Source organism: Eulemur rufifrons, chromosome 15 (assembly GCF_041146395.1).
Source record: "Eulemur rufifrons isolate Redbay chromosome 15, OSU_ERuf_1, whole genome shotgun sequence".
Taxonomy (NCBI): Eukaryota; Metazoa; Chordata; class Mammalia; order Primates; family Lemuridae; genus Eulemur; species Eulemur rufifrons.
In genome coordinates, this window is record NC_090997.1 from 108,790,797 (window position 1) to 108,814,142 (window position 23,346).

A 23,346-nucleotide genomic window follows, 5' to 3' on the forward strand; every position below is an offset into this window, starting at 1 on the left:
GGGAGTGTCACTGCTTCGTACGGCCAGATGGGCTCAAGAAGGATTTTGTTTTAAAAACTAAGCTTCAGATTGAGTTAAAAGAACGGGAGAAATTTGCGTGGACAGATTAATGAAGGATGATGGAACTGAAGGTGGCCATCGCCAGGCCGGATGTTTTGTGACCGTATTGTTAGTAGTTTATGGACAGTGGACATAATCTGTGTGTGTGGTTCACTTTGTTACGGCCCTTTCATTTGATGGGCTCACGTCTGAGACGGGGTAGCTGAGTTGGTGCGTGTATTTTCTTTCCTGTAAAAAGTTCCTTGTCTTTGCCGATGGTTTTCATGAAGATAGTTTCCACGAGGAGATCAAATTAAAAGGAAAACAGAACCACTTGTCCCCAAGGGGCCGGCCTGTCCTCCACGATTCCTGCCCCGGCCTCCCCCTCGCCCCCCTCGCTGGTCGAGCCCTGTGGGAACCGCCGGGGCCCAGGCGCTTCCAGACGCTCAGAGCACCTGGCCGGGCTGGGGGTCCCAGCAAGCTTGGGGACGGCTCCCGCCGAGCCGCCCGGGCTTCCAGGCGAGGGCAGTCTTAGAAAGCCCAGCTGGGGGCCTGCAGCCCAGGAGCGGTCCAAGGCCAAGCCACACACGTGTCCTCGTTCCTTCAATGACTTTCCAAATGACCAAGGAGCTGTGCGAGGCGGCGGAGCTTCAGCCGTGCACCAGGCGAAACGCTGCCCTCGGGAAGTCCGCGAGCGCAGGGCGGACCAGAGCTGCAGGTCACACACCGGGCGCTGTCTTACATTCCTGGGATAAAGCCCATTTGGCTGTTGTGAATAATCCTTTTAATATGCTGTTGGATTTGATTTGCTACTTTGCTAACTTTTATGTCTATATTCATAAGGGATATTGGTCTATATCGTCATTTCTTGTGACGTGTGCCTGGCCCTGGAGTCAGGGCGATGCCAGCCTCACTGAATGAGGTATGAAGTGTTCTTCAATTTTTTGGAGAGTGTGAGGAGGACTGGTGTTAATTCGTTCAATGTATGGTACAATTCACTGGGGAAGTCGTCTGCTCCAGGACTGTTCTTTGTTGGGAGGTTTTTGATTATTGGTTCAATCTCTCTCCTTGCTAAAAGGTCTGTTGAGATTTCCTACTTCTTGAGTCAGTTAATTTGTGTGTGTCAAGGAATTTGTCCATGTCTTCTAGGTTATCTATAATAATTTGTTAGCAGACATTTTTTCATAGTATTCTGTTAAAATCCTGTTTATTTTTTTAAAAGTGTTCCCATCAGCAGCAAGGTACAATTAACCTGTCTCACGGAGGTGGAGTCCCAGCCCGTGTTCCCTATCAGTGGACACACAGACCCACGCTGAGCGAACTCGCTTCCCCACGTAGGACGCACCAGTGTAACCGTGGGGGCCTGGAAGAAAGGATGGGTGGGTGGGTGGAAGGAACCCGAGCAGGTGAATGAAGGGTCAGGTGAAAACACCTGCCCGAAGCTGCTGGTTTGCAGAGGTCGGCTGCAAACAGCTGACGTGCATGGAAGTTGTTAAATTAGCAAATAAGTGCAGGGAGGGGCTTCGCTGGGGGGGGGCGTTTTCTCCTTCAGGTTTTGGCCTCTCTCCTGCCGTCTCGTTCCTTCCGTCGCTGCCGAGCTCCGGAGCGAAAAGCAGCCGCGACAAGTGGTGACCCCGACGGGCCTCGGGAACCGCGTGCAGTGAGCCTGTCGTCGTCTGAACTCGAGGGGACTCGGGTAAGGGACAGTCCCGCCGGCTGCCTGGGAAAGGGGCCGACGCCCGCAGTTTCGGGGGCGTTTCTGACGCGGGGCAGAGAGATCAGCGAATCTGTGCACTTTGCAGCGTCCTGTGGAGCCAAACCCGCAGCAGCACCGCCCGCGTCCCCGGTGAGGCCACGTGGGGGTCAGAGCTCGGGAAGGGCAGGGGGTTCCGGTGCCCCTCGCCGTGTGGACTACACGGCCAGTGCGAGCAGCGCCCACCCCTCCCACGTTCCTGCGGTTCTGATCCGGGGGACCCGCTGCTCCTCCCCTGCCGTCTGCCCTGCCGGAGCCGCGTCCCTGCGGCCAAGTTCCCGAATCCTGGGCCCTCGTCTCCACCATCGCCTTCCGGGGCTCAGCAGGAGGAGCAGCTGCCTCCTCCCCCCCCCCCCCCCCCCCGGGGATCTGTTCCTCCCCTGGCAAACCGTCCGCTTTCCTACATTGCCTAGAGAGGGTCAATCTTCATGGGGACGAGATTTGCTAGAACCATAGAATGTTCTTCTAACTCCCAGCCTTTTCGTCGGGGCCTGCTCAGGTGCATCCAGTACAACCCGCACCTTTACAGTGGGCTAATCACCCGCCCGGACAGAGCAGTGGCCCGTTAAGCAGGATAAATTGAAACACTTAAAATCTCTTGCCCAGGACCAACTTAAAGCGGGACACACAGAACGTTCCCCGAGCCCATGGATACTCCTGTGCCTAAGAACAGTAAGTGGTGTTAATGGAAAAAAAGCCAAACTCTGTAAAGTGATTTTAAAGAGACTTGCTGTGCTCCAAATCTGAGGAGCACGACCCAGAGCCACGCCCAAGAGGCCGTGAGCAGGTGGACTGGCCGTGGCTGGGTCGCAGTCTGGTTTTATACGTTTCAGGGAGACAGGGAGACAGGTAAAGTCATAAATCAATATGCGGGAGGCATAGGTTGGTTTGGTCCGAAAAGGTGGGCCATCTCGAAGGGGGGGTGGCTTACAGGTTGCAGGTGGGTTTAAAGATTCTTTGGCTTGTAATTGGTTAAAGAGATGAAGCTTTGTCTGAAGGCTTGGAGTGTTTTAACATAGTTGCTGTCTAACAGAGACAAGCCACCGACATGGATTTGTTGTGTAAATTGAGGACCTGCGGGCCTGTCAGTGGGTTCCAAAGGACGTCCCCAAGAAGGGAGGGGGCATGATGAGATACGTCTGACCCCCCTCCTCCTGGCAGGCAATTTAGTGTTGGGATGTTCCTTTGGCCACAAGGGGGTCCATTTAGTCAGCGGGTGGGGCCTGAGCCTTAACATTTTATTTTAGTTCACAGGGGACACGCAGGGGCTGGGCCTAGAAGGACGGACGGAGGGAAAGAACATGAGCCGGTGAACGAAGGGTCAGGTGAAAACACCTGCCAGAAGCTGCTGGTTTGCTGAGTGCAAAGGTCGGCTGAACACAGCGACCTGTATGGAAGTTGTTAAATTAGCAAATGGCCGTGACCCTTTGCACGTGTCCTTGGGAATACGGGGAGGAACCTCGCTGAGGAGGCCATTTTCACCTTTAGATTTTGGTCTCTCCCCTCCTCTCTAAACACCGTTTCCAATAACTCTTCATTCCTTCCCGACCCAGCTCAGGAGCGAAAAGCGGCCGCCCCATGTCACTAGGAAGGTTTGGCTGTCACAAGCGAGTTGTCCCTGCAGTAACTTTGCTGACACTTCAGGCTTTAAAACCCAGAAGGTCGGGAGGATCGTGAGGTCCTGCTTTCACAGTGAGTATTCGCATTGAAAACCAAGGCCCCCTGAGCTTTTGCCCTTCAGCCCCTGAGGTTTCTGTCCCTCCTGAGCTGGCCTAGGGACACCGAGTGACCGTCCGACGGGTACCGCCCTGTCAGCCTCCCCTCCTGGCGATGTCCTGGGAGCAGGCTGTGCCCGGCGTGGCGTCAGAAGCCAGAGCACGTCGGGGATCAGCCCCCACCCCACCCCCCCGGGTCAGCAGACAGGTGGTGAGCGTGGCCAGAGGATCCCGCCCCGCTCCTCTCGGGGACAGGGGCCTCGTTAAGGTCAGCAGTGACGTCCCCACTTCCACTCCTGACTTAAGTTCTTTGCATTTTCCTCTCTGTCCTAGTCAACAGCTTTGTCAGTTTCATCTTTTCAAAGAACCAATTCTGGTCTCCCCGATTTTCTCTATTTTTCTATCTATTTTGTCTACATCCACTCAAACCTTATTTCCTTCCTTTTGGCCTTGGGTTTAATTGCTCTTTTCTTTCCAAGGTGGAAAGTTGGGCCGGTTATTGACGTGGTGTCTTTTTCCTAACGCAGGCCCTCCCTCCTCTCTGCCCTGGTTCACTGACTCACGTGGGTTTTCCTGTTGTCTTTTCATTGGTCTCTCATTACTCTCTAGTTTCCCTTGTGATTTCTTCAATCCACTGGCTGTTTAGCAGTGTGTTAAACTGTACACACATGTGAATTTTCTAGTGTTCCTTTACTGATTTCTAACTTCATCCCACTGTTCTGGAGAAGGTATTTTGCGTGATGTCTGGTCCACCCTGGAGACTGGCCTCATGCGCTTGAGAAGGATACACACTCTGCTGTTGGGTGGAGTGTTGTGTGTGTGTGTTAAGTCCAGCTGGTTTATTGTGTTCAGGTCCATTTCCTCACGTATCTCGTCTGGTGGTTCTACCTATCGTAGAAAGTGGGTATTACAGTCTCCACCTATTACAGAACTATTTCGCCCTTCAATTCTGTCAGTTTTTTTGTTTCATGCATCAATGTTTTGGAGGTCTGTCATTAGGTGCACAAATGTTTATAATTGTTGTATCTTCTTGCTGTCTTGAAAGTCTTAATGTCCTTCATCTCTTGTAAATTTATTGATTTAAGGTCTATCTTGTCTGTTACTGGTAAAGATACCCCGGTTGTCTTTCGGTTGCCGTCAGCATTTGCACGGGCCGTTCTTCCTTCCCTTCACTCAGCCTATTCGTGTCTCTGAATCTGAAGTTAGTCTCTTGGACACAGCACATTGTTGGATCACCTTTTTAAAATCTACTCTGTGAATCTGTCTTTAATTATGATAAAGGTTTATTTCTGCCATTTTGTTATTTTCTATGTACTTAGAGCCTTTTTGTCCCTCATTTAGTCCATTAAGGTTTCTTTTGCAGTTGGTTGATTTTTTTTTTATAAAAGTGACACATTTTGATTCCCTCCTAATTTCTTGTGTGAATATTCTGTGAATATTGTGCTTGCCACGGGAATTACATTTGACATCCTAAAATTATACTCTAATCTGAGTTTATACCAAGTTAACTTCAGTAGCATACAAAACTCCTATACAGCCGTTCCCCTCTTAAGCCACAAATTAATCTTTATAAGTTGTGAACCCAATAATGTAGATTAACATTGTTTCTTTATATCTTTCAAATTATCTAGAAAATAAAAAGTGGGGTTACAAGCCAAAATTACAACAGTGCTAGCTTCTGTGCTGCCCGTGCATCTGTCTTGCCTGGAGATCTGCGTTTCTTCCCGTGACTCGGGCCACCGTCTGGTGCCCTTTGGTTTCAGCCAGAGGAACTTCCCTGTCACGGTCCTCGTGGTGACGACGGTCCTCGTGGTGACCAACGCCCTCAGCTTCTGTTTGGCTGGCAGGGTCTGAATTTTGCCCTCACTTTTTTTGCATTTATTTTTTTTTTTTTTTTGCAGTTTTGCTAAGTTTATTTTAGATATTTCAGAGTACTACGGGGGTACAAACGCCTAGGTTACGTATATTGCCTTTGTACCACCCCAGACGGTGCACAGCACGTCCGTTAGGTGTGAATTTGCCCATCCCCTCCCCCCGCCTGCCCGACACGCGGTGTCACCGCCATACGTGCACGGAGTGCTGCTCAGTCAGTGCCGGTTTCGTGGTGAGCACGTGCGGTGTTTGCTCTTCCATTCTTGTGACTCCCCCGTGTTTTTTGAAGGATACTTTTGCCAGATAGAGAACTCTCAGTTTACAGTTTCTCTTTCAACATTTTAAACATACTAACTGCATTCTGTCCTCCAGGGTTTCTGATGAGAAATTCTCAGTAATTCTATTCAGAGTCCCTCGTACCTAAAAAGCCACTTTTGCTGCTTTCAAGGTTGTCTCTGGCTCTCAGCAGTTTCATAGCGTGTCTCGGTGGGGGTCTCGTTCCAAGTTTATCCTGATTGAAGCTTGTTGAGTTTCTTGGATTTGAGGATTCATGTCTCTTACCAAATTTGGGAAGTTTTCAGAATTATTTCTTCAAATATTCTTCTCCTTTCTCTGTCTCCCCTCTGAGTTCCTCACGTGTGTGCTGCTCCACCTGCTGGTGCCCCCGGGCCCCCCAAGCTCTGTTTGCTTTTCTTCTTTATTCTTTATTCTTTGTTTCTCCAAGTTTGCTGATTCTTTCTCTGCCTGCTCAGATCTCTTTTGGGTTCCTTCAGTGAAGTTTTCACTTCAATCATTGTACTTCTCACTTCCAGAATTTTTCTGGTTCTTTTTATTTTTATTTATTTATTTATTTTTTTGAGACAGAGTCTCACTCTGTTGCCCAGGCTAGAGTGAGTGCCGTGGCGTCAGCCTAGCTCACAGCAACCTCAAACTCCTGGGCTCAAGCGATCCTCCTGCCTCAGACTCCCGAGTAGCTGGGACTACAGGCATGCACCACCATGCCCGGCTAATTTTTTCTATATATATATTTTTAGCTGTCCATATAATTTCTTTCTATTTTTAGTAGAGATGGGGTCTCGCTCTTGCTCAGGCTGGTCTCGAACTCCTGAGCTCAAACGATCCGCCCACCTCGGCTCTGGTTCTTTTTAATAATTTCTCTGAGATACTCTCGTTTTGTTCAATGTATGAGCTTTGCCCAGGTCTTCCTTTAGCTCTATGGGCACCTTCAAGATAGTTGTTTTAAAGTCTTGTCTAGTAAGTCTGATGTCTGGGCTTCTTCAGGGACAACTTCTGTCCATTTATTTTGTTCTTTAGAATGGGCAATATTTTGATGTTTGTTTGCCCTGTAATTGTTTTGTTGAAAACTACACATTTGAATCTTATAATGTACCTTTGAAAATACTATTTTCTCCCTCCCCTGGGGTTTGCCTTTGATTGCTGAACGGTGCTGGGGATGGGCTTGAGGGAAAGATCCAGGTCTTTTCTGAGGCAGTTTCTTCCCCGGGCCACGCATGGTGCCTTCCTAACCTTCCCCTTATGCTTGGTTGCTTCTGAATGTCCTGGTCCTTAAATGTCTGGCTCCCCGAAGAGCATAAACAAACAGAAACCCACAGGTGTTGCTCCTGCAGGCCCCGTGGAAGTCCCCCTAGCTGGGACGGGCTGGAGCAGTTGTGGCGGCGTCTTCGTGACCACAGGGACCAAGGGAGCAACTGCAGCCAGCCCTGATGCTGGGGGACGAGGTGCTCACGCCCATCCCGGCTCCAGCAAGCTGCGCCAGGAACCTGGCAGGGCCGTCTGCCGGGGGCCGCGCGTCTGAAACTTACGGAAGCCAACTGCAGCTCCCCGCCGAGCTTTCCCTGAGAAGCTGTAAGACTTCAAATAGACCCGAGTTCTAAAATATTAACAGTCACTCAGACAGTTTCTGCGAGTGCGCTTTGTGTCTAGATGGGAATGTGGGTTCCTGGCGCTTCTTGCTCTGCTATCTGTGACGTCACTCCCCTCCCATAAACTTTTTAATGCACATACTTTCATTATTATTATTTCTAAAAGTAGTTTTGGTTTTGATTTCCTCAATATTTTAGAATGGTGGGTTAATTTCTAACTGGAAAGATTTTTGCTTTTTATGCTTTTGTTGATTTCTAATGCCATTATGGGCAGAAAATATGGCTCATGTGATTTCAGTAAGTTGGCTTTTCAGTATTTTTGTTTGTTTGTTTTGTTTTGAGACAAGAGTCTCACTCTGTTGCCCAGGCTAGAGTGAGTGCTGTGGTGTCAGTCCAGCTCACAGCAACCTCCAACTCCTGGGCTCAAGCGATCCTCCTGCCTCAGCCTCCCGAGTAGCTGGGACTACAGGCATGCGCCACCATGCCCGGCTAATTTTTCTATATATATTTCTAGCTGTCCATATAATTTCTTTCTCTTTTTAGTAGAGACAGGGTCTCGCTCTTGCTCAGGCTAGTCTCGAACTCCTGAGCTCAAATGATCCGCCCACCTCGGCCTCCCAGAGTGCTGGGATTACAGGCGTGAGCCACCGCGCCCGGCCGCTTTTCAGTATTTTGACTGAGGTTTACTTTGGGGCTAACACCTGGTTAGGTTTTGTGAACTGTCCGTGTGTTTGAAAAGGATGTAAACAGGTATATATTTTTTCCAGTATATTTCTATTAGAATAAGGTTTTTATCAACTTGTTCGTGGCTTCTGGTCTACTGATCCGTTTATTTCTGAGCAAAATACACGTTTAAATATTCTATTATTGGGTCTATTTCTCCTTGGATTTTGCTTATAATTTCAACTTAAAATGCCAGGTGTCTAGACTATGACAGGACTTTCCTTCTAGCGTGTATGCTTACATTTTAGCACACATATGTAAGCTTAGTTTTCTAAAAACGTGTAGATTTGATAAAAATCTATGTCCTAAGGAAAAAAAACTTTAGTGTCTTTACTTTTCATCTCATTCTCCCCACTCATCACTTTCCTTGTAATACAGGATGTCAGTCTGTTTTTGCTCATTTGCTTTTACAGGTTAATGGCTTAGCAGTAAGTACACATTTTACTCATCTTTGCAACATTGTTTCTTACAGCCCGAGCACTCCTGCCAGAGGGAGTGCTCACTTTGAGCACATCCACTGTCTCTTGGAAAGGATCTATGAGTCAGAAATGTTCTGATGCTTGAACATGTTAATTTTTCCTTAGCCTAGAATGCTAATTTGACTGGATTCTGGCTCAACACTATTTTGCTAGGAAGGAGAAAGCTGATGCCGCTGCTGGGCGAAGACGCAGGTTACGGGGGTTTTGTCGGACGGGGGCGCCACAGAGGGGGTGTCGCTGCCAATGCAGGCGGCGCTGAGCGGGGGAGGGCGGCCTTAGCCCAGCGCGCAGCCTGTCCAGGTGTGCAGGTAGCAAAGTGGGCCTGCCCTTTGTCGTGGGTTTGTCTATGTCCCTTGGTTTTCTGCTGCTGCAGCCTGAGTTGATGATGCAGAGGAAGGTGAGCAAATGTGGCTGAGAGAACTGACAGGAAGCAAACGTCCCAGCTGTGGCTGAGGACAGGAAGTGTTGGGAGACTGAGCGGAGAGGGGAACGTGGCGCGGGCGTCTGGGGGGGAGGGGTGCGAGAGCGCAGAGGACGCTGAGCGGTCCCCGTGGGGCCCTGGACTGACGCTGACCCCTAAGGATGCCTGCTGGGCTTTCTCTCGCCACATTCACAATGCAGACGGCTGGATTTTAACCTGGCTGTGGGCTTTTCCCACAGGAACTGGGTAACGGGACAGGCACAGCAGCACATGCAAGAAAGTCACTTCGCCTGCGGACACGGCAGGGGGCAGCGCGGACGGGCTAAGAAGGGGACTCTGAGCTGCACGGCAGGCTGGGTGCCGTCTGGCCGGAGAACCGAGTTCCAGAGGACGAGCCAGGTGGCTACAGCCATTGGTAACGAGGAGGCCAAAGATGGAGAACAAGGTCTCTGGCAGGGGAAGGGTTAGCTGAGAGTCAGGCCAGGCAGAGTGACAGCCAGGACTCGGGGACAGTGGAGGGGGGGGTTTGCAACCCTTCTGGTCTCACGGGATCCTGTCCCTCCCCCCACAGGAAGTGTCTCCTTCACTCGAGTCTGGACTCTGCCCTGAGGAACAGAGCACGGCAGTGATGCGTGGGACTCCCCAGGCTCGGCCACACACGGAGACGTGGTTCCAGTCCTGCCACCTTAGACGGTAATTTGACAGCATCAGCCAGACTTTAAACACACGTATCTTCCCAACCAGTTCTACTTCCCTCCACTTGCGAGAGCAGGCGGTTCCAACCCTGTGTGCTGTGTACGGAGCCAGTAAGGAATTCTAGCCAACAGATGTTAGATAAGATTTTTTTCAGCCTCTGAGTCCCCCTACATTTTTTTCTGACTATAAAAATTTTTCAAACACAAAACTATGGAAAATGAAAAGTATCCTGTAATCTCCCCCAGCACCTGCTGCTTTATAAACCTACAGGCTTCTCTTCCCTCCTCCTTTGATGTCATCGCAAAGACCTCAACACGCTGGACCTTGACGTGTCTTTAATAATCAAATGTGAATTACATTAAGTAATATATTTTATTTTATTTTAACTTTTAAATTGATACATGGAAATTTCATCAGAAGACTTGACTTTAGAGATAACATGTAACAGTATTAAGGTCAGAGATAACTTTTGTAACAATACTAAGGTCACAAAAAAAAAATCACTGCTCTGGCTGTTCAAATGCAATACAGATTATACCAACTCAATGGCTTACTTAAGCTTGTTAATTGAACACAAGTATTTTATTGACATACTAGGTATTATAAAGAGACACATGGATTTTCCTAGAACTGGGAGTCTAGGGAATGAGAAATTTATTTCAAAGTTACACAAACATGTAGCAAAAAACATCTTGAAGCAGCAGTGGCTTCAAATGAGCATAGATGAAAAGGATTAGAAAGTTAATATTTAGATAGATTTAATTCCACTTATGAATGTTTCCCTATTTCCAAAGCGAGGGAAAAAATGTGGGTTCTACGAGGGTTGCATGAAAAAAATGACTTGATATGCAAAACAGCCTTAAGGAGGAACTGAAAACGTGGCCTGGGTATTTCAAACCTAAGAAATGCAGACGTATTAAATAAAATACCTGGAGACCGTCCTTTCAGTAAATACTAGACGAGGTTTTGGACGCCTGGAGCTCCGTGCACTGGAGCTGCTGGTCAGGGTGATCCACTAAGTGCAGACACACAAGTCAGTCTGTGACGATATTCAGGGGTTGGTTTTTAAAGACAGTGACAGCTGGTAGTGCCTTCTGGCACCAGGAGTGAGCATTTCCCACAGGTACCACGTCTCGTTCTGCCAGAGTCCTGGTGTAACCCCCACCAGCTCCCCATTCTCAGGCAGACACAGGTGGGGAGTCCCAGGTTTGGGAAGACGCTGCCCAGCACAGGGCTGCCTGCCAGCGCCTATTCCAGAATGCTCCCTAGGGTCAAGGCCCTGCCTCTACTTCTCTCCATAGGGAGAGCTCAGTACAATTCTGGGCTTAAAACGTCAATTCTTGTGGTACCTGAAAATTCTTCCATGAAAAGGATTACTCTGAACTTGGATTCATTTTAAATGTTTCTCAAAGACAGAAGCCCTTCAATGCTCACAGATAAAGAGAACAAATGTGTCCTTTATTGGTGGCATCACACACGCGGCTTCCTGGCAGCTCAGTGACCACCGTCTGCCAACAGGTGCTGTGCACAGGCTCCCGTGTGACCGCACCCAGGGCCAGAGCCCGGCAGGACGAAGCCAACAGGACGCCGTGGCAGAAACAGCCCAGGAGTCCCCACGCCCCGGGCCAGGCCTCCAGCGGGACCCTACGGCTGAAGTGACTCTCCCACCAGGAAGGTGAGAAACTAGCTGTTACTTCTTTTTCTGTTGAAACACTTCTGAGGAGCAAGAGAAGAAATAGCTGGAAACTTTACTTTTGGTTAGAATTTCTAATTAGAAAACAATTTCTGACATATTACACAGTAGACCCCCTTGTCCACAGCTTCAGTTACCCACAGTCAACCGAGGTCCAAAAATAATTAACTGGAAAATCCCAGAAATAAACAATTTGAGTTTTAAATTGCACGCCACTCGGTCGAAATCTCTCGCCTTCCGCTCTGTTCCGCACAGGAGGTGGACTGTCCCTGTCCAGCTGTCCACACTGCAGACTCCACAGCCAGCGCGGGACCAGTCGACAGACCAGGGGAAGGGGGAGGAAAGCACAGTAAGACACGAGAGAGACATCGCGCTCACGCCACTTTCACAAACTGCTGTGACTGTTCTAGTTCCAGTGTGAAACCTGTGCCTGATTCATACATTAAACTCCACCATGGCTGTACACGTATGGGACATCAGGCCAGTGTGTAAGGGTTTGAGGCGTCCACTGGGGGGCTTGGAAAGTATCCCCCACAGGTGAGGGGACTCCTGTGTGGCTGTGGGACACCAGGGCTCCAGTCTAGGGTTAGGACACGGCCGGCCTCCGGGTTATGGAAGACAGAAAGCAATTGTGCCTCATCTACACGAGTGAAAAGAAGGAATGAAACACAGGAGACGGCGACAATGGCAGTTCTGGGCCGTGGAGTCAGGCAAGACGACAGCCTGTCACTAGAGGAGGGGAGACGCCACGGGCCTGCGTGTTCGTCTGTCAATCAAAGCAGGTCTGGCCCCACGGGCCACCCTCTCGGGAGCAGCGGCTCCTGGGGCTCTGCCGAGGGCAACGTCAGGGCTGTGGTAGGGTCCAGACCTGTGGTTTTTTTCTCACCACACTTTTTCTGGGGGAAAGCTTGGCCTGAAACCAAGTTAACTCGGCACCAGGTCAGCAGGATTTACCACCTGAATGCTAAAGTTTGGAAATTGATATGGAAATAGGGAAGATTCAGGCTACAAAGACAGATGTTTTACTAATATCTTCTCAAGATGGAAGGGAAGAACTTACCGGGAGGATGACTAGTACCTTCTCCACTGCTCATGCTCATATTGTCTGTTTCCTGCACCAAATAGATATGAAAACCAAACTGAGAATTAAATTTCTCTAAACAAACAACAACACTGCACAGTTCTAAGCACATACGCGAACAGCATGCTGAGCAGTAGCTGGAGGACAGAACTTTATCTCTTTTCAGCTGTGGCCACGTGTCATTAAAATTTTGTTTTATAATTATGCCATTAAAGTGGAAGCAATTAATTAGGAGGTTGGTGGAGGGACACAGTGTCAGGGCTGTTGCTCTGAACCCGAGCCCCACCATCTGCACGACACCTAGACATTTGTCACGGCTGACGACTCCAGAAATGGAAACACACAGTGGACACTCTGCCAAGTGCAGGAAACCACGCGCGGCTCCTGGGCCGGGCCGGGGCTGCCCCGTCCCGGTCTGTCCCGGTCTGGGGCACGGTGGCACCTTTCTGATCCACAGGGGATCCTGGGAGGAGACTCAGAGCAGAACCACCCAACTAACAGTAAAAACGGTGATAGTTTTTCACACTTATTATAACGCTTGTCTCCAAAACTTTCTCTGCTCTTAGTTTTCTCCTGGCACACAGAAGTTCACGCCTTCAACGTGTTTGGAATGGAGACCTCGGTGCCCCTGCTCCGGCCTCTGGGGCGCTGGCAGGAGGCTGGTGACAGCCACAGCGATTCCCAGGCACTTGTTATCACAGATGAGCAGAGGTGTTTTACAAGGGCTCAGGCTCCTACAGAATTGCCACTGGGAAGTGACAGTCTGAGAAATCACAGGCACAGTTGTAGCTACTGAATGTGGAATTTAACACATCATTTCTTAACAGCTGGGCTGAGCACCAGCAGGGAAGCCATTAACGTTCTCACCCTTGCTGCTTTGTTCTCGGGGCTCGGGGCCATGCTCCGGGCTTTGAAGCTGACCACCAAGGGGGCCAGGCCCCGGCCAGCCTCTAAAACTTGCCCACTTTTGGCACTAACTGAATGCTCTCATTTATGAGGCATTTTTAGTTTTTTTACTAATGCAAAGAATTTTGCTTATTAATTCTGTCCTGGAAATAGTGACAACTTTCTACTGGAACCATGTTAATATGTCCAAGAAATACCAAAACAAGATTTCAAGGCAGGCATCCGGCCACCCAGAGTCTGACTTCTGCCCCAGTCCCCCACGGACAGCCCACTCCTGAGTCCCACCAGGGCCGCTGCCCCGCAGGCAACGCTGTGTGTGACAGCCCGGCGGGCTGTGCCCCACGTCCTGGTGGCAGCTGTCTGGCGCTGCTCCCCCATCAGGTCTTGGCTTCAACGTGGTCTTGTCGGGGTCTCAGAGCAGAGAGGCCGAGGGAGGGAAAACGGAAGCTCCACCTATTCAGGCCTAACCTCACCTGTGCACGCGCCTTTCTCTGGGAGACACCTCACGCTAGTCCACCCGAGGCCTGTCTTCCTGCCCTCTGCACCAGCAGCCCGAGCCCCTGCCGCCAGCCAGAGACGGGCAGAGCCGCCGGGCGGCCCTGGCTGCGGGACCCCCGTGTGCTGGGAGCCCCGGGGCAGACACTGCATCCTCTGCACAGAAACAGGCAAAAAGCAGTGCGGCGTGGGCGGGGGGGCCGGAGCCCGCGGCCATCGTACCTGGTCCCTGGTCTCTCCATGGCTGTCCCTGGCCAGAGCGGCTGTGCCCGGAGTCCGTCCGGTGGGAGCTGGAGCCCTGTCTTCCCCACCTCCCTGTGGGAATGTGATCAGGCGTCAGCGAGTTCGCCAGTGACATCCGTTTGCAAACCTCCCCACCGCTGAAACCACAGTGGGGCTCATGGAAACGCAAGCGCAGCGCCGGCCCTCAGGGCGGCCCCAGCCCCAGCCCAGCCCTCGGGGCTCAGGGCCAGGCGCGAGCAGCTGGGGGCAAAGGCCCCGCGTTCCTGGACTTCGTGACCAGCCCAGGCTCCACTCCCCTCCTTCTCCACAAACGTCAATACGGACACTTTCCGACTCTGACTTTTCCATCAAGTCCCGGGCCTGGCGCCTGTGCTGTCTCTACCAGGCAGCCTGATTAGGTACAAACTGCACGTGATGTTCTGCAGATCTGAACGCTCCACAGGGAGGGAAGCCCCCAGCAGGCGCGGCCCCGGCTGCAGAACCGGGAGGCGTCCCCGGGCAGAGCCCCTGCGAGGGGACTGCCCAGCGCGTGACCTCGCACGTGGCGTGACGCCCTCCTGTGTGGCCAGCTGTGGACGCAGAGGGGGGCCAGCTCAGCACACACGGACCACAGGCCCCCAGTGCAGGGGGCCGTGTCCTGGGTGCTCACGGGGCCTGGGGCAGCACACGCTGGCCGGTCACCCTCGGGACTGGCCACCCTCCTCTGGGGCCCCTCTCCTCAGCTGTTTCCCTGCACTGTCTGCAGAGCCATTGCCCTAAAAAGCTCATTTCTGATCACATCACTTCGAAAACCTTCCCAAGCTCCCCAACTCACAGCTGATGACAAAGTCCAGACTCTCGCCTGGTGTCCAACAGCCTCCCGCCGTCTCTAGCGCCTGCTGCACCGCCCCGATTCCTCCCGTTACCGCCCTGACCCGGCGCTCACCGCCGAGCTCTCCCGGAACCCCGCGGACTCTCCCGGGGGCTCCGGCCCTTCGAGACGGCTGCCCCGGCCTCTGCGCTGCCAGTTACGCGCCCAGCGTCTCTGGCCAGTGAACACACGTGTGCTTGTCTCTCGGCCCTCAGGGCTGGCATGAGCTCACGATGACACCCGGTCCCTCCGCAGCCCGGCGCTGTGCCCCACAGTGGAGTCACAGCCTCGAGCTCTGAGGGGCTGTGGGCTCTCACCTGTCAGCTCGGGTACAGGGCCACACCCGGGGGCCTGGCTGTGCGGCCGTGTGAGCAGGCGACGGCCCAGTCGGGACTGTGGGGCCCACCTTGTCCCAACGCGGGAGGTGCGAGGACAGCGCCAGCACCGACACTGGCCGGGACCAAGCGGCCCAAGGCTCCGGTCCGCGTTCTGCCACCAAGAGCCTGCACGGTGCTGGGCGAGGCGTGTGGGCTGAAGGTCCCCTCGGCAAAGCGAGGGCTGCACCCCTGACCTGAAGCTGGGCTGGCGGGAACACAATGACCCCGACCACCAAAAGGGAACAGTTTCCAAGTCACGTAAACGATCATCTCTCTCAAAGTGCGGTTTTCCTCGTTAACGTGGAAAACACGACAGGACACGCAGCTGCGCCCATGGAGAGTCGTCCCAGCAGTGTCTGTGAAGGTCACACGTAACTGTGCTACCGCGCTGAACCAACACGCAGGCCACCTCTGGTGCTCAAAACAAACTGTCACACAGACAGCGCTCAGGCCCTCTGAAGTGAGGAAGACGAGCGACACACGCAGACACAGCGACACCAACTCAACTGCCTGCTCCCGCCCTCGGCAGGTTTCTCGGCCACCTGTGGCCTCACTGGCAACCGGCGAGGAGCGGGCCCCCAGGGCGCTGTGTGTACAGCGCAGACTTCTCCGAGTGCCACCTGCCAACCAGCTAGGGACAGGCGATGCAGAGAGAATGCCGTGCACTTATCTTGCATGCATATACTTTGCTTTGAGGTCTCAAATTGTTTACCTACAGTGGGTAGGAGAAAGGCAAACCATGGAGAACAGGGCTGGGAACTGGGGAGGAGGCAGCCTTCCTCTCGGCCTCTGCAAACAGCCCGCGACCCCCGGCTCACTGTGCTCCTTTAACGGAGTGACTGGGACACACCCAAGGTGCCCTGAGAGCACAGAGCCGCTGAGAGGGCAATCTGCACGGCCGACACCAAGACTGCTGCAGACAGTCTGCGTGGGTAGGAGCGTGGGGCAAGTCCTCTCATTCCATCAGGAAGAGCAGTAGCGCCGCTACAGTTGCAGGTACAGGCGTGAACCAGACGAGGTGAGGAAACAATTAAAAGAAGTAAGGAAATGAGTAAGATGCCCAACTTCACAGATAAAGCAGCATCCAATCAATGAGATACACTATTCATCTATCAAATTAGCTTCAAAAAACCAGGCTGGGCCCAGTGGTTCATGCCTGTAACTCCACTACTTTGGGAGGCTGAGGAGGGAGGATTACTTGAGCCAGGAGTTCAAGACCAGCCTGGGCAACATAGCAAGACCCCATCTCTACAAAAAATAAAAAAAAATTAGCCAGGTGTGGTGGCACACGCCTGTAGTCCCAGCTACTCGGAGGGCTGAGGCAGGAGGATCCCCTGAGCCTGGGAGTTTGAGGCTGCGGCGAGCTATGATCACATCACTGTGTTGCAGCCCAGGTAACAGAGCAAAACCCTGTCTCCAAAAATAAGAAAACCCTCCAAAAACACACTTTTAAATGCTATCAAGGGTACCACAAATCGGAAACTCTTGCTCACTGCTGGAGAAGGAATTAACTGATTTACCTAAAGATGATTACATTCGGATGCACAATACTGCAAACTATGATACTCTACTTTAAGGAAATAATGTACACAAAAGCATAAGGAGTAACGAGAAAAATGGAAACACCCTCAGAGCTCAAAACAGGAGCACCGTCAGGGGAGCACGGACCGTCGGGTGGGGGAGGGCCCTGCAGCCGCTGTTCCAGAAGGGCTGTACCAGGAGCACCGTCAGGGGAGCAGGGACCGTCGGGTGGGGGAGGGCCCTGCAGCCGCTGTTCCAGAAGGGCTGTACCAGGAGCACCGTCAGGGGAGCAGGGACCGTCGGGTGGGGGAGGGCCCTGCAGCCACTGTTCCAGAAGGGCTGTACCAGGAGCACCGTCAGGGGAGCACGGACCGTCGGGCGGGGGAGGGCCCTGCAGCCGCTGTTCCAGAAGGGCTGTACCAGGAGCACCGTCAGGGGAGCACGGACCGTCGGGCGGGGGAGGGCCCTGCAGCCGCTGTTCCAGAAGGGCTGTACCAGGAGCACCGTCAGGGGAGCACGGACCGTCGGGCGGGGGAGGGCCCTGCAGCCGCTGTTCCAGAAGGGCTGTACCAGGAGCACCGTCAGGGGAGCACGGACCGTCGGGCGGGGGAGGGCCCTGCAGCCGCTGTTCCAGAAGGGCTGTACCAGGAGCACCGTCAGGGGAGCACGGACCGTCGGGCGGGGGAGGGCCCTGCAGCCGCTGTTCCAGAAGGGCTGTACCAGGCAGCTCTGACCCCGCCCTCGGCCAGGTGCGAGTGGCCAGGCAGCTGCACAGACACGAGGCGCCGTGACAGGAAGCACAGAAAATGCTGCTCACACCCTTATCTGTCAGTGCCTGTCAGCTTTAGGGCACAGAATTGAAGATCATTTATATTTCCTTTTTAATTGTTTCCTTTATACTCTCAATTCTCCTAATATACTTTGACTATAAGAAAAAAAAAACCTAAACTTTTGTCAAATAAACAAACACGACCCAGGTGGCCCCTGTACTTTGGGGAATCCCAGAGAGAAGTTTATGCACCTAGAGAAAGTGTTCTCAATGAATTAACAAGTCAATCCTTGCTGAGAATTTCTTTCCTAATGGGAACGGAATTCAAACCACTGGGTAAAGACCTATCATTTTAATTTTTTTCTGTTCTTCCAATTTCATCTCAGCCTTTTCTTGGAATTCTTTTACCAAGAAAACTCAGGAAGCAATGAGGGTCCATGCTTGTGGGGCCCCAGAACCTTCACGCTCACCCGCGTGCCGCGTGCCCACCCGCGTGCCGCGTGCCCACCCGTGTGGTGCGTGCCCACCCGCGTGCCGCGTGCCCACCTGCGTGCCACGTGCCCACCCGCGTGCCACGTGCCCACCTGTGTGGTGCATGCTCACCCGCGTGCCCACCCGCGTGCTGCGTGCCCACCCGTGTGGTGCGTGCCCACCTGTGTGGTGCGTGCCCACCCGTGTGGTGCATGCTCACCCGCGTGCTGCGTGCCCACCCGTGTGGTGCGTGCCCACCCGCGTGCCCACCCGCATGCTGCGTGCCCACCTGTGTGCTGCGTGCCCACCTGTGTGGTGCATGCTCACCCGCGTGCCGCGTGCCCACCTGTGTGCTGCGTGCCCACCCGTGTGGTGCGTGCCCACCCGTGTGGTGCATGCTCACCCGCGTGCTGCGTGCCCACCCGTGTGGTGCGTGCCCACCCGTGTGGTGCATGCTCACCCGCGTGCTGCGTGCCCACCCGTGTGGTGCGTGCCCACCCGTGTGGTGCATGCTCACCCGCGTGCTGCGTGCCCACCCGTGTGGTGCGTGCCCACCCGCGTGGTGCGTGCCCACCCGTGTGGTGCGTGCCCACCCGCGTGGTGCGTGCCCACCCGCGTGCCCACCTGTGTGGTGCATGCTCACCCGCGTGCTGCGTGCCCACCCGTGTGGTGCGTGCCCACCCGCGTGGTGCGTGCCCACCCGCGTGGTGCGTGCCCACCCGCGTGGTGCGTGCCCACCCGCGTGCCCACCCGCGTGCCGCGTGCCCACCCGCGTGCCGTGTGCCCACCCGCGTGCTGCGTGCCCACCCGTGTGGTGCGTGCCCACCCGCGTGGTGCGTGCCCACCCGCGTGGTGCGTGCCCACCCGCGTGGTGCGTGCCCACCCGCGTGCCCACCCGCGTGCCGCGTGCCCACCCGCGTGCCGCGTGCCCACCCGCGTGGTGCGTGCCCACCCGCGTGGTGCGTGCCCACCCGCGTGCCGCGTGCCCACCCGCGTGCCGTGTGCCCACCCGTGTGCCGCGTGCCCACCCGTGTGGTGCGTGCCCACCCGCGTGCCGCGTGCCCACCCGTGTGGTGCGTGCCCACCCGTGTGGTGCATGCTCACCCGCGTGCCCACCCGCGTGCCGTGTGCCCACCCGTGTGGTGCGTGCCCACCTGTGTGGTGCATGCTCACCCGCGTGCCCACCCGCGTGCCACGTGCCCACCCGCGTGCCGCGTGCCCACCTGTGTGGTGCGTGCCCACCTGTGTGGTGCGTGCCCACCTGTGTGGTGCGTGCCCACCCGCATGCCGCGTGCCCACCCACGTGCCGCGTGCCCACCTGTGTGGTGCATGCTCACCCGCGTGCCCACCCGCGTGCCCACCCGCGTGCCCACCCGCGTGCCCACCCGCGTGCCCACCCGCGTGCCCACCCGCATGCTGCGTGCCCACCTGTGTGGTGCGTGCCCACCTGTGTGGTGCGTGCCCACCCGCATGCCACGTGCCCACCCGCGTGCCGCGTGCCCACCTGTGTGGTGCATGCTCACCCGCGTGCCCACCCGCGTGCCGCGTGCCCACCCACGTGCCACGTGCCCACCCGCGTGCCGCGTGCCCACCCGCGTGCCGCGTGCCCACCCGCGTGGTGCGTGCCCACCCGCGTGCCGCGTGCCCACCCGCGTGCTGCGTGCCCACCCGTGTGGTGCGTGCCCACCTGTGTGGTGCGTGCCCCAGTGTGCCCGGGCCACGATGCGCCTGTTCTCCCGCAGGCAGGCCTTGCAGACGACGGCTTTCAGGCTGTGGAATCTGGCGAGCCGCGATCTCTGCGAACAGACCAGATGCAAATGAGATGCGCAGGGTCCAGACGGCACAGGGCGGGGGCGGCCGTGGCGTGTGGGGCAGCCCGCGGGACACGGCTTGCGGGACACGGCCCCGTGTGGAGGCTGCACGTGTGCCTTCAACACGATCGCCTCAGGGAGGGCCTTAAAACCAGGTATTCTCCGGAACTGCCCAGACAAGTCACATAGGGCAGCTCCCTGGTCATCTGTCTTCTGCAGGGCAAACGTCATTTCTCAGAAAGAATCTTCAAGCCCTACCGTGACAGTTTAGGCAATTACCATACAATCTTATCTACAAACACCCTCTGCATTTAACATAGCTCATTATTTCAACTCTTAGTTATAAGAACATATTCAATGGAAATGCCAGCGTCACAAAAACCAGCAGCAGACTGAAAAATGGTGCCTTCTAGCTCTCCTTCTAGCATCCTGTTTTAGTATTGGACATTCTACCCAATAATCCTTAATTTTTTTTAAACCACAAAGTGTGATCCTATCATCATTTTGTACTTGGTCGAGAGCTCAGACACAGAAAGACGGTGATCTCTGCCGACGTCTACGGCTGCCCGACGTCTACCGCTGCCCGAGGGTGGACAGTCCAAGGCCACGTCCACCTGTCTACAGGATACGCCAAACCTGAAGAGCATTTTCCCTCCTATTCTGCTCTTGCTTTCTGTACGTAACTTGGGCTGCTTCTAAGTTCCAAACTGACAGTCCTAGGACACTCTGGAATTTTCTTCCCGGTGAGAAGCAGTGATGGCGACACATCACCACCTGTGTTCTCGCCGGGAGGAAAGCTCTGCGTGCGGGACCCTAGCAGGCCAGGGTGCTCTCTCCGTTTGCGCAGGGACACGTACTGAAACACGTTCCAAACGCGCCTGGCTCGTTTGGAAATCCTCCCGGAAACGCGCAGCTGGCGTCCCCAGCTCCCCTGGCAGCCTCCGGAATCTTGACGGCAGCAGGTCCTGACTCTCCTGTCTGTGGGAGTGCTCGCCCTCCTTCCCCGGGGCGAAAGCACTCAAAACCCAGGCCGCTATTCACCCTGCCCACGCAGGAGTGCTGGGGTCTCAAACCCTTGTTAAGTATTTTGGCAAAAGCTACAGGTTAGCATCCCTAATCTAAAAACCCCAAATCTGAAACTTTCCGAGCACTCACATAAAGTCACAAGTGGAAAATTCCATACTTGACCTCATGTGATGGGTTGTAGGCACAGTCAAAACTTCATTTCATGCACAAAATTATTAAAAATACTGTAGGAAAATCCCTCCAGGCTACAGTGTACATGGAACATAAAGAAACTGTGGGTTTAAACTCGGGTCGCAGCCCCAAGATACCTCACTATGTTGGCAGAGCTGATCCTTGAACACTGTGGGTTTGAACTGCACGAGTCCACTGCCGTGTGGATTCCCTTCCGCCTCTGCCACCCCCGCGCCCAGCCCCTCCTCCTCCCCCTTCCTCCCCCTCAGCTCACTCCACGACAAGACAACGAGGACGAAGATTTTTACGACGACCCACTTCCACATGAGTAGCAAATACATCTCCTCTTATGATTTTCTTAATGACGTTTTCTTCTCTCTAGCTAACTTTATTGTAAGAACACAGTATGTAATACCCGCATAAAACATGTTAACTGACTGTTCATGTCATCAGTGAGGTGTCCGGTCAACTGAGGCTGTCAGTGAAGTTCTGGGGAGTCAGAAGTTACACAAGGATTTTCAACTGCACGAGGGGTTGGTATGCCTAACCCCGCGTTGCTCAGGGTCAACTGTTTTTGCAAATATTCCCAAATCGGAAGCGAAATCCAAAACGCTTCTGGTCCGACGCACTCTGGGTAAGAGATACTCAGCCTGCACTGGAAGCCTCACGCTTCCCAGCACACATTTCTGGTTCTGCGGAATAAGACAACCCTGGACTTGGAGAGCAGTAATTTGAGAATTTAACAGCAGTCCTAGTGCTACCTGTGTGAATTTCTGAAGCTTAGGACTACGGGGCTGTCTGTGCCGAGCACGTCTGTGAACTCACGTTTTGTTCTAGGAGAGCTTCCACGCTGTATCCCTTCTCACACTGCAGGTACTTCTGATGAAAAAGCTTCCCGTCAAACACGTTCCAGGGCATGAACTCGCCTGTCCTCCAGGGGCAGCCGCACGCACTGTTGACCAGGACCAGGGTGGTGAGGCCGCGGACCAGGAGGGAGCCCAGCTGCACGGCTCTGGAGTTCACGTAGTCAGGCTGTGGGAGACACACAGTGTCAGCAGGAGCCACACGCATAGGGAACACGCGCCGGGGGAGCTAGCGATGCCTCTCGACTCTGCTCAGGACTGGCCAGCAGGACGTGGCTGCCCCCACCACAGCTGAGTGTCAGGAGCTCCGCAGACTCCGGGAGGCCTTGGGAACAGCGCGGTGGCGGATTCGAGGGGCCCCCGTTCACCAGCTCACCCCACTCACCGCCCGCCATCCACACACAGCGCAGACGTCGCCCGGGCCTCCCCCCGCACACGGGCAGCGGAGCCACCGGGCCGCGCACAGCACGGTCCCTTCACCGCGTCAACACCGTGGGCTACGAGGACGAGGCCCGCAAGAGCACCCACTGCTTGCTTTGTGCTCTTCTAAAAAACCTCCCTCAAAGGCAAAGGGACAGGGAGGGAAGCCAGGAGAGCATCATTTTACATAATGACGAGTTTGCTATATTTTAAAAAGTCATACTTAATTGTTCTAATTATGAGTATTAATTATTAAAAATCTCATTTAAAATGAATACTTATTTAAGAACAAAATGGCCTATGTATCTCATTGGGTTGATGGGCTGGCAATTTTTACAAATTAAGAATGTCATACTACTGTGAAACATTTCTTTTCATTGTCACAGCTGCCCCAACGCCCAACACTCTCACTGTTCTCGCATGGAGAGGCCGCCCTAAGGTTCTAGAGACTTCCTGCCTTCAGCAAGGCACTGCACGAGACCTGTTTCTGGAACTCCTGGCTGCGCTGGCCTCTCGCAAAGTGACATCTGGTAAGTATCCAAGTGATTCCGTGAACAAGGTAAGTGCAACTGAGTCCGTCGTTTCTGGTTTACGTTGCTCAAATTAACCCAGAGCTATTTCAAATAAAACTGAAATAAATTAGGGAAAAAGTGACAGATGTTTTAGCCCCTTTATAAGTAAGGGTTCCTTATTAAAATAAAAGAAGTTTGACAATCCTTTTAAGAAATTTATCATGAACTGGGATTATCTCAGAGTTTTTACTTTAGCTTCAACTCTAAATATAGGAATATCTCAGAATTAATCTGCGGTTTAATCAAAATGTTTTTGTTGTACAGCGCACTCCAAAAATATGCTAACAGATACTCTCTAGAGAGCAGCAGCACGGAACAAGCAGGTGGGGCCGGGCTGGCCCTGCCCACAGGGCACGATGCTGAGCAGCGGTTTCCTGCAGAGGCTCCAGGGGCACCTCCGCTGCCGCCTGCTCTCTCTCACCCAGCACCCGCCGGCATCCTGCCGCCGGCCGGATGTGCCGAGCCCTGGCCCTTCTGCGCCACACACAGGCTGTCC

General features: G+C 53.8%; 1 protein-coding gene across 11 annotated transcripts in view; it reads right to left on the minus strand.

Moving 5' to 3' along the window:
* Nucleotides 1–10,003: 10,003 nt before the first annotated feature.
* FAM120B (family with sequence similarity 120 member B) overlaps nucleotides 10,004–23,346 on the minus strand; it is an 85,398-nt gene continuing 72,055 nt past the window's right edge. For 7 of the 11 annotated variants that reach the window (XM_069487948.1, XM_069487943.1, XM_069487944.1 and 4 more), the window contains 4 exons: nucleotides 21,821–22,027; nucleotides 19,675–19,783; nucleotides 13,979–14,071; nucleotides 10,004–12,386 (listed from right to left, as the gene is read on the minus strand). In XM_069487948.1, coding sequence (XP_069344049.1) covers nucleotides 12,346–12,386; nucleotides 13,979–14,071; nucleotides 19,675–19,783; nucleotides 21,821–22,027 — 450 coding nt within the window. In that variant the 3' untranslated portion in view covers nucleotides 10,004–12,345. The remainder of the gene's footprint in view (nucleotides 12,387–13,978; nucleotides 14,072–19,674; nucleotides 19,784–21,820; nucleotides 22,028–23,346) is intronic. The other 4 variants (XM_069487950.1, XM_069487947.1, XM_069487945.1 and 1 more) reach the window with 4 other exon arrangements.